Source organism: Podarcis cretensis, assembly GCF_951804945.1.
Source record: "Podarcis cretensis genome assembly, chromosome: 16".
NCBI lineage: Eukaryota > Metazoa > Chordata > Lepidosauria > Squamata > Lacertidae > Podarcis > Podarcis cretensis.
Window position 1 is genome coordinate 19,079,790 of NC_137186.1, and position 15,204 is coordinate 19,094,993.

General features: G+C 46.5%; 1 protein-coding gene across 1 annotated transcript; it reads right to left on the bottom strand.

The window, feature by feature from the left end:
* Positions 1 to 599: 599 nt before the first annotated feature.
* On the bottom strand, positions 600 to 13,466 carry NAXE (NAD(P)HX epimerase). Its single transcript, XM_079957134.1, has 6 exons — positions 13,263 to 13,466; positions 11,366 to 11,474; positions 10,041 to 10,148; positions 5,065 to 5,178; positions 4,044 to 4,191; positions 600 to 1,310 (listed from the first exon to the last, which is right to left on the bottom strand). The coding sequence occupies exons 1-6, from the start codon at positions 13,421 to 13,423 to the stop codon at positions 1,108 to 1,110; spliced, it is 843 nt and encodes a 280-aa protein (XP_079813260.1). The 5' UTR covers positions 13,424 to 13,466; the 3' UTR covers positions 600 to 1,107.
* Positions 13,467 to 15,204: the final 1,738 nt, after the last annotated feature.

Here is a 15,204-nt window from a genome sequence, read left to right on the forward strand (position 1 = left end):
ATCATGGACGTTGTAGGTTTTTTTATGGGTGCTGGGTGTTAGGAGACACTGATTCCCTTCCCAGAGCTACAGTTCCCGGAGTGGTTTAACCAATCGATCCCTCTTCCATGGGAACTCTGGTAGGGGAATGGTGGTCTCTTAACAACGCGCAGTACCTTTGACAACCTACTACTCCCAGAATTCTTTGAGGGAAGCCATGACTGTTTAAAGTGCTTAAAACGTGTGAATACGGGTTCCATCCAGTGTTAATCCTAGTAAGATCAACAGACACAACAGTCTACTAATTTAAATGAATCTGCTCCGAATGGGACAAATGTTGGCTACAACCCCCATTTTTCATAATGGCCATCTATTGGCTGCTAAGAAGCCCAGAAGTAGGTTATCAGGGCATTAGCCCAACAGGGACATTTGGTGTAGCCAATATCCAGCAGAGGCACTTTCCTCCACGCACAAGTCCAGTGTTTCTGCTCTCCCATTTCTTGTGTGCAGCAAGTGTAGAGTTCTGCCATGGAGCTGCCCCAACCTAAGGAGCTGGGCTGGATTGGTCCATGCACGGTTGGCTGCCCAGCTCTGCCCTAAAGGATGTCCACAAGTACAACAACAGTTGGGTGGTGTGTTTTTTTAAGCAAAGTTATTTTTTAATCACACCATTTTTATTGAAGGAAAATGAAAGTTCTCTCAGTTCGTTACAGTCTATAAAACAGTCTCTGAGATTCTCCTAAGGGGCCTTCCAGATGTTGCTGAACTACAACTCCCATCAGCCACAGCCAGCATGGCCGACGGCCAGGGAGTGGTAGTTCTAGTTCAGCAACATCTGGAAGGCCAAAGGCTCCCCACATCTGCACTGTTGTTCCTTTTCCCAGACACTAATCATACTTTACAATGTGATGGAAGGCAGCCTTTTTTGGTTTGTTTGGTCTAAAGCTGTCGCAAAAGTCTTCTGATCTCTTCCCATATTGCTCTCAATTGCTGTGTGTCCACTTACGATCCAAGGCTACTTCTTAAGGCCTAACTTGTAACTCCAAATAATGAACCACCAAACCTTAACCCAACCTAATTTCAATTCCTCCTCTGATCCAGATGTCTCCCCAGCTTGGGGTGCAGTGGCTAGGAGAGCCGTAGGACGCAGTCTGTCTCTGGGTACTCCGGGAGGTTAAGGGAGTACTTCTTCTGCAGCGCTGCAGGCACGAATCTGCCGCCTAGGAAGTGGTAGCGTCCAGTGAACTGCTTTGCGGCCTTCTTGGGCGCAGTGAGAGAGATCAGCATGTCTGGCTGCAGCCCATCAGGGTTCCCTTTCTCCACGTCCCAGCCTGAAATCAAAGAAGGACAAGTGCTTGAGAAATAAGTTCACAGCCACTTTCCCTAACCTGGCGTGCCCTCCAGCTGCTTTGGACTACAACTCCCATCAGCCCCCACTCCAGGGGTGTGCTGGCTGGAACCAATGGAAGTTGCAGTCCAAAACGTCTAGGAAGAATCAGGTCAAGGAAGGTTGGTTTACATAGAGACATGTGGTTTATCAATGTGCTACAATGCAGCAGCCAATATCAAACTTCTTTTTAACTCCCTTGGTGTGCAAGTAGTCCTTTATTCCGTAGAAGAGGCATGGCCAAACTTGGCCCTCCAGATGTTTTGGGACTGCAACTCCCATCATCCCTAGCTAACAGGACCAGTGGTCAGGGATGATGGGAATTGTAGTCCCAAAACACATGGAGGGCCAAGTTTGGCCATGCCTGCCATAGAAGGAAGATGCTTACCACCTGTCAGGTTGCCAGAATAGCCTTACCGACCAGGCTGCAAATCAGGAAGAGGCACGCGGCTTGAAGGCAAAGAACTTTATTGCTTCACAACCAGAGATGCCCAACACCGAGGCTCTCAAGGTATGAAAGTTGCAGAAGCTGGAAACCCCTCCCGTCCTTTAAGTGTTTCTCTCTGTGCATTCTTCTGGCATCATTCAGCTTTTCTTATCTGCCCTTTCTGTTTTTTAGCTCTCCTTTCTTGAGCTGGGGAGGGGGGAGAGAGAAGGGGCCGGAAGAGGACTGTCCTGCAACACGGAAGATGTATCTTCTGCTCTCTCCCTATCAGGGTCTGTGCCCACACTGTGCCTCGCCCCTACTCTCTGGTTCCAAGACTTTCCTGATGGTTCCCTCTGTGGACCAGTCTGAGTCAAACTCAAAATCTCCCTCCTCCCCAGTGGACAACTGGTAGCCACCACTCCTCTTGTCTAGCCAGTCTCTGACACCACCTCAGCATTCATAGAGTGGCTTTTTGAATGTTTTAAGGTGCTCCCATGTACATTCTCTTACAACAACCTTGTAAGGTAGGTCAGAATTATCTCCGTATTGTAGGGAGGGAAAGGCTGTGCTTGACTGAGTGAGTGGGATCTCAACAGAAGGGTAAAAACGAGGTTCTTTAACAAGAACTGAAACTGAAACAGCAAATAATGGGGCTGGAGTCGTCAAATGTTTAAAATAAGGATCTAATGCAGGCATAGGCAAACTCCGGCCCTCCGGATGTTTGGGACTACAATTCCCATCATCCCTAACAACTGGTCCTGTTAGCTAGGGATGATGGGAATTGTAGTCCCAAACATCTGGAGGGCCGGAGTTTGCCTATGCCTGATCTAATGCGTAGGGAGTTTTGATACAAAGTCACAATGTCTAAATGAAAACCCTAGTTAATTCAGTATGTTCTAAATTACAAATCCAACAGCTGACTGTTAAGTGGCTGCCAACTTGATCCACGGCTGGCTGGACCCATTTCTGCAAAACCGGTATCATGAGGCAGAATTCAAAATTCTGGTCTCTAAAAGATTCCTGCATTGCAGGGGGTTGGACTAGATGATCCTCGTGGTCCTTTCCAACTCTATATGAATCTATGATTAATGACTGCACAGCAACATACAAACATTTTAATAAAGCCCCAAAGCCTGATTTTACTCTGAAGTTGCAGCTGGTGCTTCCATGAGCCAGCCTAATGGTAGTAGCATGTTCTCCAAATTTTGCAGAAACATTTATTCCTTACTACCACTTAGCACCCTGAAATCAGCAATACAAGAACTATCTCTCTGAGGTTCTCCACCCCAGTTTTGGAATGTGAAATGGAAGGGCAGATAACCAGGTCCCACCCAGGAAGCTGGGGAACAGCATTCAGATGGGGGACGGGGCTCAGACCAAGGTTCCATGTGGGTGTGTCATGAAATTGCACACCGTTCTGCAATTGCTGTATTGAATTAAAATATTCATACTCTAAAATGCCCTAAGGCATCTAAACAAAACAAATCTGGAATAAAACCAAAAAGTCCCCAAGCCGTACTATTCAGATTCGATATACAATCAAAGAATACAGCTACCTAAAATAAAAGTACTAACTTAGATCCATTAATTGTCAACAACCCTCAAGCAGCAAACGGCCATCCTCCAAATTGGAGACCCCAAACAAAATTGGTTTCATTTGCCATCAAACCCAGAGCAGACTGGAAGCTTTAATTCCCCCCCCCCTAATTTATTTTGTAAATAAATGTTTCAAAATGGTGGCGGGGGGATGAAAGTGCTGCAGCCCGAGGGCTAAGGAAACCTTCGCGGACGACATGGTTGCATAATCTTTATAAAAGCCAGGTAACTCATCCACAAAGAGTGGTGCAAAGTGCCATAAGCAGCCCTGAATATATGCACAAGGCACAGAATATGGGACTGGGAGAGTTCGTTAAGAACTGTTTTTAAAAAAAGTAAAACAAAACTTGCTGGTGGCTTCTAGTCCCCAAGGCTGCGAATTACTCCTTGCTTCTATTTGCGTAACTAGATATACATTATGCAAAGTATCATTATTTCTATTTACAAAATGAGTTACTGCAAAACACAAAGCTCAAATCTTCCTAAACTTCTGCAGGTTAAGAGTTCAGCTTCCTTTGGGCTCAGTCTTGGCTACAGAGTTTGAAGGGGGGCTGGAGATGGAGCATGCAAAAAAGAGATCCATGTGCTACATTACACGGAAGCTGAAAGAATATTTGGGTACCCAGCTGAGAGAGCATCCTTGGCCCAACATACCAGAAGGGATATCGATGCTCACAATGGGGACAGTGACCTTCTCCAGAGTGCTCAGGATGGTGCCAAAGGGCTCTCGCACAGCCCCTTGGAAGCTGAACCCAAAAATGGCATCCACCACCAGGCCGTAGAGCTCGTCAATGAATGCAGCCTGCCAACGAAACAAGAAGCGACAGGTTAGTGTAACACATGGGCTGTGACCGATGGCCTCAAAGGCCAAATTCTCATTCAGATAACAGGGAGGGTGTGTGTGTGTGTGTGTGACAAGACAAAACACAAAAGTGGGCCAAAAAGTCAATGCAAATTTAGCTTTTGGAGAGTAGTCTAGTTTCTGTGCAAGTCCCCCAAACCTCTCTATCCTCCAGAATACCAGGTGGCACTAACAAGAGTTCAAGGAAACATTCCAGACAGAGAAAAATCACAAGAACATGGGAAGTAGGGCTGCAAAGGAGCCGATAGGTGTGTGAAATGTGGCTAGAATCAAGGAGGTTATACAGGTGCCTTAATGCTGATTTTGCCAAATCGTAAATATTTCATCTCGACCTTCACATTCTGTGACACCCACCCCAGGCGCAGATCAGACCCAGCCCCTCCTGCCAAACCCAACCAATTTTGACAGTAGCAGGAAAAAGGGAATGAAAAGTTAAGACACACATTGGTGTAGGCAGACCTTCTTCCCCACCTGTGAGGTTGAAAACCTAGTCACTCCTCAGCTGACCTGCACAGAGTCACAAATTACCAACAGCACACAGAAATCATTTCTTGCATATATCTGGCACTATTAGTTGAGCCAGCAGTATATCATACCAAACAAGTTGGAGTTTCATTCTCCGTAATTTCCATATGGGCCCACAAAGGTAGTCTTGGGGTTCCCCACCTCAAGTTTACATTGCAATCCAGTTTATTTCCCCTGTTTGCTGACCTTAATATTTTTGCTACTGCCCATAAAGATGTGGGTTCATAGTGTTTCTTAACCTGATCCAACGCCCATTCTTCTGGGTTTTAGAGGTGGTGGTCTACCTACTTCTGATGGGAACTCCGAAAGGAACGGGATGTCCATTTTCTTGCACTGCGTGGTTAAACCTTCAAAAAGTGGCTTGTTGGGGCGTTTAGGGTAAAACAGCGTTGGCTCATAGCCCTGCAAGAGAGACATGCTATTCATTTATTTATCTGGAACACTTATACAGTGGTACCTCAGGTTACAGATGCTTCATGTTACAGACTCTGCTAACCCAGAAATAGTACCTCAGGTTAAGAACTTTGCTTTAGGATGAGAACAGAAATTGCACAGCGGTGGCAGCGGGAGGCACCATTAGCTAAAGTGTTATCTCAGGTTAAGAACAGTTTCAGGTTAAGAACGGACCTCCAGAACAAAGTAAGTTCTTAACCTGAGGTACCATTGTATCCTGGGTTATAACCTGAAGAGGTCCTCAATGCAAATTACGAAGATTTGCACAACTGTATTGATTTACAAAGCCCCAAACAACTTAGGTCCAAGCTACCTCAGGAGCCATCTGACACCTGGTATTGCAGCTTGATCACTGAGAGCATCTGCAGGAACATCGCTGGTCACTTCCCCATGGTGGTGATGCTTAAAGCACAATCTGAGGATCTCTCCCTCAGTACAGTCGATCAGGTATATGAAGACGAGCAGCAAAGTCAGTCCTCAGGGAATGTGCAGGCGACCTTGGAACGGACAGCTCATGGAAGAACCCCAACCAAACCTAAGAGGAGGCGTGTAGTGGTGATAGGGGATTCCCTACTGAGGGGAACAGAAGCAGTGATCTGTGGGCCTGACAAGATGTCTCGGGAAGTGTGCTGTCTCCCCGGGGCTAAGATCCAAGATGTAACTGAACGACTGCAAGGAATCATAAAACCCACTGACAAATACCCCTTCCTCTTGGTTCATGTGGGAACCAATGACACTGCAAGCAATAGCCTCCAGAAGATCAAAAGAGACTATGAGGCTCTGGGCAGGAAATTGAAGCAATTAAATGCACAAATTGTCATCTCATCTGTCCTCCCAGGTGAACGACGTGGCCCAGGGAGAGAGGGAAAAATAGTGGAAGTGAACAGCTGGCTTCGCAAATGGTGTAAACAGGAACGGTTTGGATTCTTAGATCACGGACTGCAGTTTCTTGAAGATGGACTTCTGGCAAGTGATGGGCTGCACCTCACAACGGTTGGGAGGAATGTTTTTGCCAAAAATCTCAGAAACCTCATCAGGAGGGCTTTAAACTGACTAATGTGGGGGAGGGAGACAGTGCTCCTGAAGGTAGGAGTCTATCAATTGATGAAGATGATCATCCAAATGTCATAGATCAAATGGAGCAAACAGCATGCAGACCTAGTGGTGGGAGGAAAAAATCCTTAAATAAGAGACACGGGGGAATGATTAATGGACTTCAATGTCTGTACACTAATGCGCAAAGCATGGGAAATAAACAAGATGAGCTTGAGCTCTTGGTACAGCAAACTAAATATGACATAATAGGCATCACTGAAACCTGGTGGGATAAGTCCCACGACTGGAATGTAATAATGGAGGGATACAATCTATTTCAGAGAAACAGACCAGACAAGAAAGGAGGAGGAGTGGCGTTATATGTCAGGGATGTGTATACCTGTGAAGAGATCCAAGATTTAGAACCTCAAAGCCAAAGTGAGAGCATGTGGGTCAAAATTAAGGGAGAGAAGAATAACAGTGACCTCATTGTGGGAGTTTACTATAGATCCCCAGGCCAAACGGAGGACATAGATGATGCCTTCCTGGAACAGATGGCCAAGCATGCAAAAGGAAGGGAGATAGTAGTAATGGGGGACTTCAATTACCCGGTTATTTGCTGGATGTCAAACTCAGCCAAGAGCATAAGGTCAAACAGATTCCTCACTGGCCTTGCAGACAACTTCGTTGTCCAGAAAGTGGGAGAAGCAACAAGAGGAACAGCCATTTTAGATCTGGTCCTAACCTGACCTGGTTAGTGGGGTAGAAGTGGAAGGATCATTAGGCGCGAGTGATCATGCTCTTCTGAAGTTTACTATACAGCAGAAAGGAGCAGCCAAGCATACTAGGACTCAATTTCTTGACTTTAAGAAAGCCGACTTCATAAAACTTAGGGAAGTGCTGGGTGAGATCCCATGGACAGTAATACTAAAAGGAAAGGGAGTTCATGATGGCTGGGAGTTTGTTAAGAGGGAGATAGTAAAAGCACAACTTCAGGCAATACCAATGAGACGGAAACATGGAAGGTGCCTAAAGAAGCCAGGGTGGCTATCTAAAGAACTTTTAACTGAGTTAAGATTAAAAAAAGATGTGTACAAAAAATGGAAAAGGGGGGAAACCACCAAAGAGGAATTCAAACAAATAGCCAGCACGTGTAGACACAAAGTCAGAAAAGCTAAAGCACAGAATGAACTCAGGCTTGCTGGAGAGGTTAAAAGCAACAAAAAAGGCTTTTATGGGTATGCTCGTAGCAAAAGGAAGAACAAAGAAACAGTGGGGTCACTCAGAGGAGAACATGGTGAAATGCAAACAGGGGACACAGAAAGGGCTGAACTCCTCAATGCCTTCTTTGCCTCAGTCTTCTCCGATAAAGAAAACAATGCCCGACCTGAAGAATTTGGAGCAAATGATTCAGCAGAGGAAACACAGCCCAGAATAACTAAGGAGATAGTACAAGAATACTTGGCTAGTTTAGATGTATTTAAGTCTCCAGGGCCAGATGAACTGTATCCAAGAGTATTAAAATAACTGGCAGATGTGATCTCAGAACCACTGGCAGTCATCTTTGAGAATTCCTGGAGAACAGGCGAAGTCCCGGCAGACTGGAGGAGGGCAAATGTTGTCCCTATTTTTAAAAAGGGGAAAAGAGAGGACCCAAATAATTACCGCCCAGTCAGTCTGACATCAATACCAGGGAAGATTCTGGAGCAGATCATTAAGCAAACAGTCTGTGAGCACCTAGAAAGGAATGCTGTGATCACCAATAGTCAGCATGGATTTCTGAAAAATAAGTCATGTCAGACTAACCTGATCTCGTTTTTTGACAGAATTACAAGCCTGGTAGATGAAGGGAACGCAGTGGATGTAGCCTACCTTGATTTCAGCAAGGCATTTGACAAGGTGCCCCATGATATTCTTGTAAAGAAGCTGGTAAAATGCGGACTTGACTATGCTACCACTCAGTGGATTTGTAACTGGCTGACTGACCGAACCCAAAGGGTGCTCATCAATGGTTCCTCTTCATCCTGGAGAAGAGTGACTAGTGGGGTACCACAGGGTTCTGTCTTGGGCCCGGTCTTATTCAACATCTTTATCAACGACTTGGATGATGGACTCAAGGGCATCCTGATCAAATTTGCAGATGACACCAAACTGGGAGGGGTGGCTAACACCCCAGAGGACAGGATCACACTTCAAAACGACCTTGACAGATTAGAGAACTGGGCCAAAACAAACAAGATGAATTTTAACAGGGAGAAATGTAAAGTATTGCACTTGGGCAAAAAAAATGAGAGGCACAAATACAAGATGGGGGACACCTGGCTTGAGAGCAGTACATATGAAAAGGTTCTAGGAGTCTTGGTTGACCACAAACTTGACATGAGCCAACAGTGTGACGCGGCAGCTAAAAAAGCCAATGCAGTTCTGGGCTGCATCAATAGGAGTATAGCATCTAGATCAAGGGAAGTAATAGTGCCACTGTACTCTGCTCTGGTCAGACCTCACCTGGAGTACTGTCCAGTTCTGGGCACCACAGTTCAAGAAGGACACTGACAAACTGGAACGTGTCCAGAGAAGGGCAACCAAAATGGTCAAAGGCCTGGAAACGATGCCTTATGAGGAACGGCTAAGGGAGCTGGGCATGTTTAGCCTGGAGAAGAGGAGGTTAAGGGGTGATATGATAGCCATGTTCAAATATATAAAAGGATGTCACATAGAGGAGGGAGAAAGGTTGTTTTCTGCTGCTCCAGAGAAGCGGACACGGAGCAATGGCTCCAAACTACAAGAAAGAAGATTCCACCTAAACATTAGGAAGAACTTCCTGACAGTAAGAGCTGTTTGACAGTGGAATTTGCTGCCAGGGAGTGTGGTGGAGTCTCCTTCTTTGAAGGTCTTTAAGCAGAGGCTTGACAGCCATATGTCAGGAGTGCTCTGATGGTGTTTCCTGCTTGGCAGGCGGTTGGACTTGATGGCCCTTGTGGTCTCTTCCAACTCTATGATTCTATGATTCTATGATTCTACAATGCATATTAAGCACTATGATACTTTACATAGTCATGGCTTCCCCAAAAGAATTCTGGGATGTGTAGTTCATTAAGGGAAGTGAGTTGTTAGGAGACCCCTTTCCACCCTCAGAGAGCAACAGTTCTTAAGAGTTCCTGTGAAGATGGATTGAGAATTGCAGCTCTCTGTGGGGAATAGCAATCTCCTAATTCTCACTCTCTTAACAAACTACAGCTCCCAAAATTCTCTGGGGGAAGGATTAGTGTTACAGTCAACTGGCTTGATTCTTGACCTCCACTTCATGGCTGCCTGTAGAACACTGGTACCATGGCAAGAAAATGTGATTTGTAGGGCTGTAGAAGGTCGACTGACTTATCACTAGATCATCTAAGAGAGCTATGTTTCTAAAGCACTGACATGTCCTTTAAGGTTATCAATGGCTACTAGCCACGAAGGCTACGCTCTGCCTCCATGGTCAGAAGCATGAATACCAGTTGCTGGAAACCACAGAAAGGGAGAGAGCTCTTGTGCTTGGGTCCTGCTTGTGGGTTTCCTACAGGCCACTGTGAGAACAGGATACTGCAGCAGGTGGCCATTTTCCTGATCTAGCAAGCTTTTCTTATCTCCATTGAAAACAGTCAGTTCCTACATTACATGCCACATTAACCACATCCACAAGCTCAACCCCCAACCCAATTCTACGCAAGAATGAAGCACCGTTTGCAAACGTGCTCCTAGATTTCTACTGAAGGATAAAGGAGGAGGACACTCACAAACATTTTCAGGTGCCGGGCACAAACCAGGCCATCTCCTCCGTTGTTTCCAGGGCCACACACAATCAGGACGGTTGGCTGGTTAATGGTGGAGCCGACTGGGTAGGCCTTGTGGGAAAAGGAGAAGACAAACATAAGTGTTTTCTGTGAAGAGATGAATTCTGTGATGATGCAAATAACCCGTGGATTGAAGTATCAATTGAAGTATTCTCATTTGTTTGACTTTTTCATTGTTGCTTTGTTTAATAACAACAACAGGCCACCCATCTGGCTAGGTTTCCCCCGTCACTCTGGGCGGCTTCCAACATAATATAAAAACACAGCTTTAACATCAAGCATCAAAAACTTCCCAATACAGGGCTGCCTTCAGATGTCTTTGGAAAGTCATGTAATTGGTTATCTCTTTGACATCTGATGGGAGTGCATTCTACAGGGTGGGTGCCACTACCCCCTCTGGCTGGTTCCCTGTAACCTCACTTCTTGCAGTGAAGGAACTGCCAGAAGGCCCTCAGACCAGGACCTCAGTATCCAGGCTGAATGATGGGGGTGGAGACGCTCCTTCAGGTATACAGGGCAAAGGCCGTTTAGGACTTTAAAGGTTAGCACAAATTTAATTTGTATTTTTGTTGGAAGCTACCCAGAGTGACTGGGGCGCCCCAGTCAGATGGGTGTGATGTAAGAAATGAATTATTATTATTATCATCATCTGATGGAGAATTCAGTATCTCAAGCACCTCACTTTTATTTTTTAAGTGCATTCTTTTCTAGTCCTTATGAGTTCACAAAGATGCATCAGGAATCTCTGTGGAGGAAGTGTGGGATAAACTGGGAAGGGCAATGGGGCTGGTGGGGTGGAAGCCAAGGAACCCAACAGCAGTCAGAACCAGAGCCAAAGGCGCATGGAGCCAGCTGATTCCACTTCCGTCTCCATCCACCTCGCAGTTGAATTCTACAAAAGCAGCACTGGGACACAGAGGAGAAAGGTGACAGCCACGGCTTCCCCTGGGACCACTGTAACTAAGAAGGCAGGCAAATGGGGGCTGCAGAGCACAGGCTGAGGTTGGTGGTGCTGTGCCCCTTTCACCCTAATGTGGCCCTCCACAGGTTTTTTGAGTCCAACTCCCATCAGCTCCATCCTGAAAGCCCAATGGCCACAGATTGTGGGAGTTGTAGCCTGAGAACACGCAGAGGATCATAGGTTTCCCCATCTCTGCTCTGCAGCATCCTGCAGCAAGTAGTTCCACAGGTCATTCTCAGGCACGGCCATCACTTCAGCCCCAGCTTTCGGCACCATTTGACTTGTTCTTTATGCATGCAACCCCTACCTTTGCAATGGCTGTGGCGCAGCTCAACCCAGCCAGCTCCATCAGCTGATCGACGCTGAATTTGTACTCATCAAACAGTTCTTGGTCTATGGCTTGAGCTTCCTTCTGGCTGGCCAGGAGAAGACAGAATCTCTTAGCACAACATTATCCTCGTATTTTTTTTGCCTGAGATACGTTTAAGTCTTGTAGCCCCACTTTCATCCTTTATCCACACACCTTTCCTGTACACAACAGCTTTATGAGGAAGGTCAGGCAGAGGCAGAGGGAAGGGGCAGGTCCCATCTGCACTATACATTTAAAGCAGAATCGTACCACTTTAAACAGTCATGGCCTCCCGCTAAGAAACCTGGGAAGTGTAGTTTGTTATGGGTGCTGAGAGTTGCTGGCAGACCCCCTGTTCCCCTCACAGAACAGGTCTGTTTAACCTCCCATTTCTCTTCCCAGGGAAGTCTGGGAACAGCAGAGCTCAGAAGGGAATAACTGTATCCTAACAACTCCCAAGATTCTTGGGAGGGAAGCCATGACGGTTTAAAGTGGGATCCTAAACCCCCTTGGCGACACATCACAACTTCTGGGAAGGTGCTGGCGACATGGCATCTATGGGCACAACGGTGCCTCTAGTTCTTGCCCACTCTCTGCCCCCTGGGCCATGAGGGAGGGAGGGTGGTTATTTCCCCACCTGCTTGAAAAGCAAATAGAGCCAAAGGAGGAAGTTGGAAGAGTGACCGCCTTTCCCGTGTCCTTTTTCTGCTCTCTCTGTGTTTTCAAAGACTCAGATCTCATGGACTGGAGTTTTACCCAGATTGCTTAGGAAAATGAAGTTTGTGTGACTGTGCTTTCTTGATCTGAGGAGCAGACTTGACTAGAGTGCGTGGCACCCACAGCAGGGAACAGGGACTCTCTGGCCCTCCAGATGTTGCTTGACTACAAATCCCATCAAAACCAGGCCACTGGCCAGGAGTCAAGAGTCCAACAGCAACATCTGCAGTACCAAAGGTCCCCCAACCCCGATGGATCGATATCTATCTATACAAACATATAAAGCCCTACCCTATTCTGTTTGCTTGCTTATTTATTTTTGTGGCATTTGTACCCCACTCTTCTTTTTAAATATTGATTTTTTATTAGATTTTCAAAGGTTTTAACAAATTTAATTCACATACAATATATCATTCACCCCTCCCTCCCTGATGTTTTTATTCTTATCCTTACTTGCTGCATTATATTGGTTGCTAACCTCCCCCCAACTCCGCCTTATCTCCCCGCCCCCAATATCTCGAATCCTGCTCGCGATTTCATATCGCTACAATACTTTGCAAGATCTTACCCCACTCTTCAGCCAACCCCCCCCCAAAAAAAAACGTTTTAACCGATTTTAACCTTGTGTTTTCATGTCGTTGTAACCCACCCACCCTGGGAAAGCAGAATAAGAAATCAATTATTTAGTCTAAATATACAACAACAACAACGCAGGGCGCCTTGATGTCACAGTCTCGCTAATCGGATGAGCGAGGCTGCAGCCAGGAAGTGCAATCTGTGCATGCTCGAGGGCACTGCCAGTCCTTTACAAGTTGCACACCGGAATCCTGAAGCTGAGCACAGGTGGCGGCGGCGGCGGCGGCGGGTGGGGCTCAACCTGGGCCTCCTTCCGTGTCCACTGACCAGGTCTCTGCAAATCTCCCCCAGGCCTTCATCCCCCTTGAACCGAAACCGCTGGAGGTTGCAAGAGCAGCGCGTGCTGCTGCTTCTTCCTGCTAGCTCTCCCTTCCCTCCCCGGGCTTTTTTCCAGGACGGTCCTCCGAACCAGTCCGAGAGGTACGCGGGGCCGCGGCTCGGACCCGGCCCTCCAGGAAAAAGCGGCTGGGCCCCGGCTCTCCTCTCCTCCCTCCAGTCTCACCCGAGGTACTTGAGTCCCTGCGCGGCTCCAGACGCCGCCGCGCTCTGCATGGCTCCGGGCGAAGGCGGCCAACGCGGGGCCGGGCAGCGCCCCGCTCGAGCCGCTCTGCAGAGGAGCAGGCCGAATCCCAGCAGGGCCGCCCGCCGCAGCCCGGAGGACATTCGCCCCGACAGAGAGGGAAGCCTAGCCGCGCTCGCTGGGCCGCTCCGGCTTGCCGCTGCCAAGCGCCGCCCTCTCTCTGGCCCTGTTGCTGCTGCTGCTGCTCCTCCTGCTGGATTGAATAAGTCTCGGCCCCCCAGCAGAGTCCGAGCCGGAATGGGCCAATTCAATCTAGCTTCTTTTTTTAATTTATTTATCTCTCCACCCTTTTCTCCAAAAAGCTCATGGTGGTGTATATACAAGGCCAGAGTGAGAACTTTGTTTGATAAAATTTAAACACCGCTTCATTGGTGTTTTCTTAAACCCTCAAAGTGGTTTACAAATAAAGATGGGGAAATGAAATTATCAAAATACTGCTACTAATAATTTTAAGACTTTGGAGAAGCTGAAATAGCCGCAGGTTGAATCTCACACCAAATTTCTAAACACCTAGGCAGTCTTGCCTAAACAAAACTCTTTTCTAGCAGGCGCCAAAAAGTGTACAGCGAAGTGAAGATGATGTGAATAGGCAGGGAACTTACAAAGAAAGGCGGAATGGGTATTAGGTGGTATCTGCAACAGTGCCATTTCTGCCAATCCAAGTGGTTAAGTGGGTGCATATGGAGTAAGACCCTAATCACAGAAAAGATTAGGGTGACCCCAGGTATACTAGGGTTGCAACCCTACGATGTACTAAATAGTAAAAAAATAATAATCCCAAAAATATTTTTTCTACCTATATCAGTAGCATGCCCCTTTCTTTAGGTGGGTATAAGTAACTAAAAGAACAGGAAATGGGGAAAGAGTGTGCAGCAGAGGATAAGGAAATCTAACAAAGTTCTGGTTTTCCACATAATGGCTGATTTGATACTTTTAAAAAAATGTACTCATTTTTGGAGGGTGGCCTTAACTTTTCTGGTGCCCTAAGCACTTCATTGGTCTGCCTATTGAGTCATTCAGCACTGAGTATACATGGTCCGCCCCCCCCAATTTTTTAATTTTTTTTGTAAATAATTTTTATTACATTTTCCTTCCCCCCAAATTACATTATAACATATATCATAAATTCACCAATCCCAAATTGTCCCTGCCCTCCCCTCCCCTCCTCCCCCAGACTTCTCTCAACCTCCTTTTCTTGTTTATTTTAACACAATATCAAATCCTGCTTATTTCCTTTCGATTCATTTTTTTATATTTAATCTTATAATTTATATAAATTTTCTTATTTGTAAATGTTTACTCAAAACCTGCTAATGAGTCCAATTCATTGGTCTCCCCCACCCACCCACCCTCAGTTAATCCCCTCAACAACCCTGTAAGGTAGGTTGTACTGAGAGGCAATGACTGGCCCAAGGTCACCCAGGGAGCTCTATGGCCAATTGAGGATTTGAACACTTGTTTCCCAGGTCCTAGTCCAACATTCTAACTGAGGGGTCAGCAAACTTTTTCAGCAGGGGGCCGGTCCAGACCTTGTGGGGAGATGGACTATATTTTGGAGGGGAAAATTGAACAAATTCCTATGCCCCACAAATACAGTGGTACCTCGGGTTAAAAACTTAATTCGTTCTGGAGGTCCGTTCTTAACCTGAAACTGTTCTTAACCTGAAGACCACTTTAGCTAATGGGGCCTCCTGCTGCCGCCGTTACACAATTTCTGTTCTCATCCTCAAGCAAAGTTCTTAACCTGAGGTACTATTTCTGGGCTAGTGGAGTCTGTAACCTGAAGCGTCTGTAACCCGAGGTACCACTGTAACCCAGAGATGCATTTTAAATAAAAGCACACATTCTACTCATGTAAAAACAC

Coding starts and splice junctions, on each gene's coding strand:
- NAXE (XM_079957134.1), bottom strand. CDS start 13,423: ATGTCCTCCGGGCTGCGGCGGGCGGCCCTGCTGGGATTCGGCCTGCTC. Junction 10,149..11,365: donor GCGCCACAGCCATTGCAAAG/GTAGGGGTTGCA, acceptor TTTTCCCACAAG/GCCTACCCAGTCGGCTCCAC. Junction 5,179..10,040: donor CCCGGCACCTGAAAATGTTT/GTGAGTGTCCTC, acceptor TCTCTCTTGCAG/GGCTATGAGCCAACGCTGTT.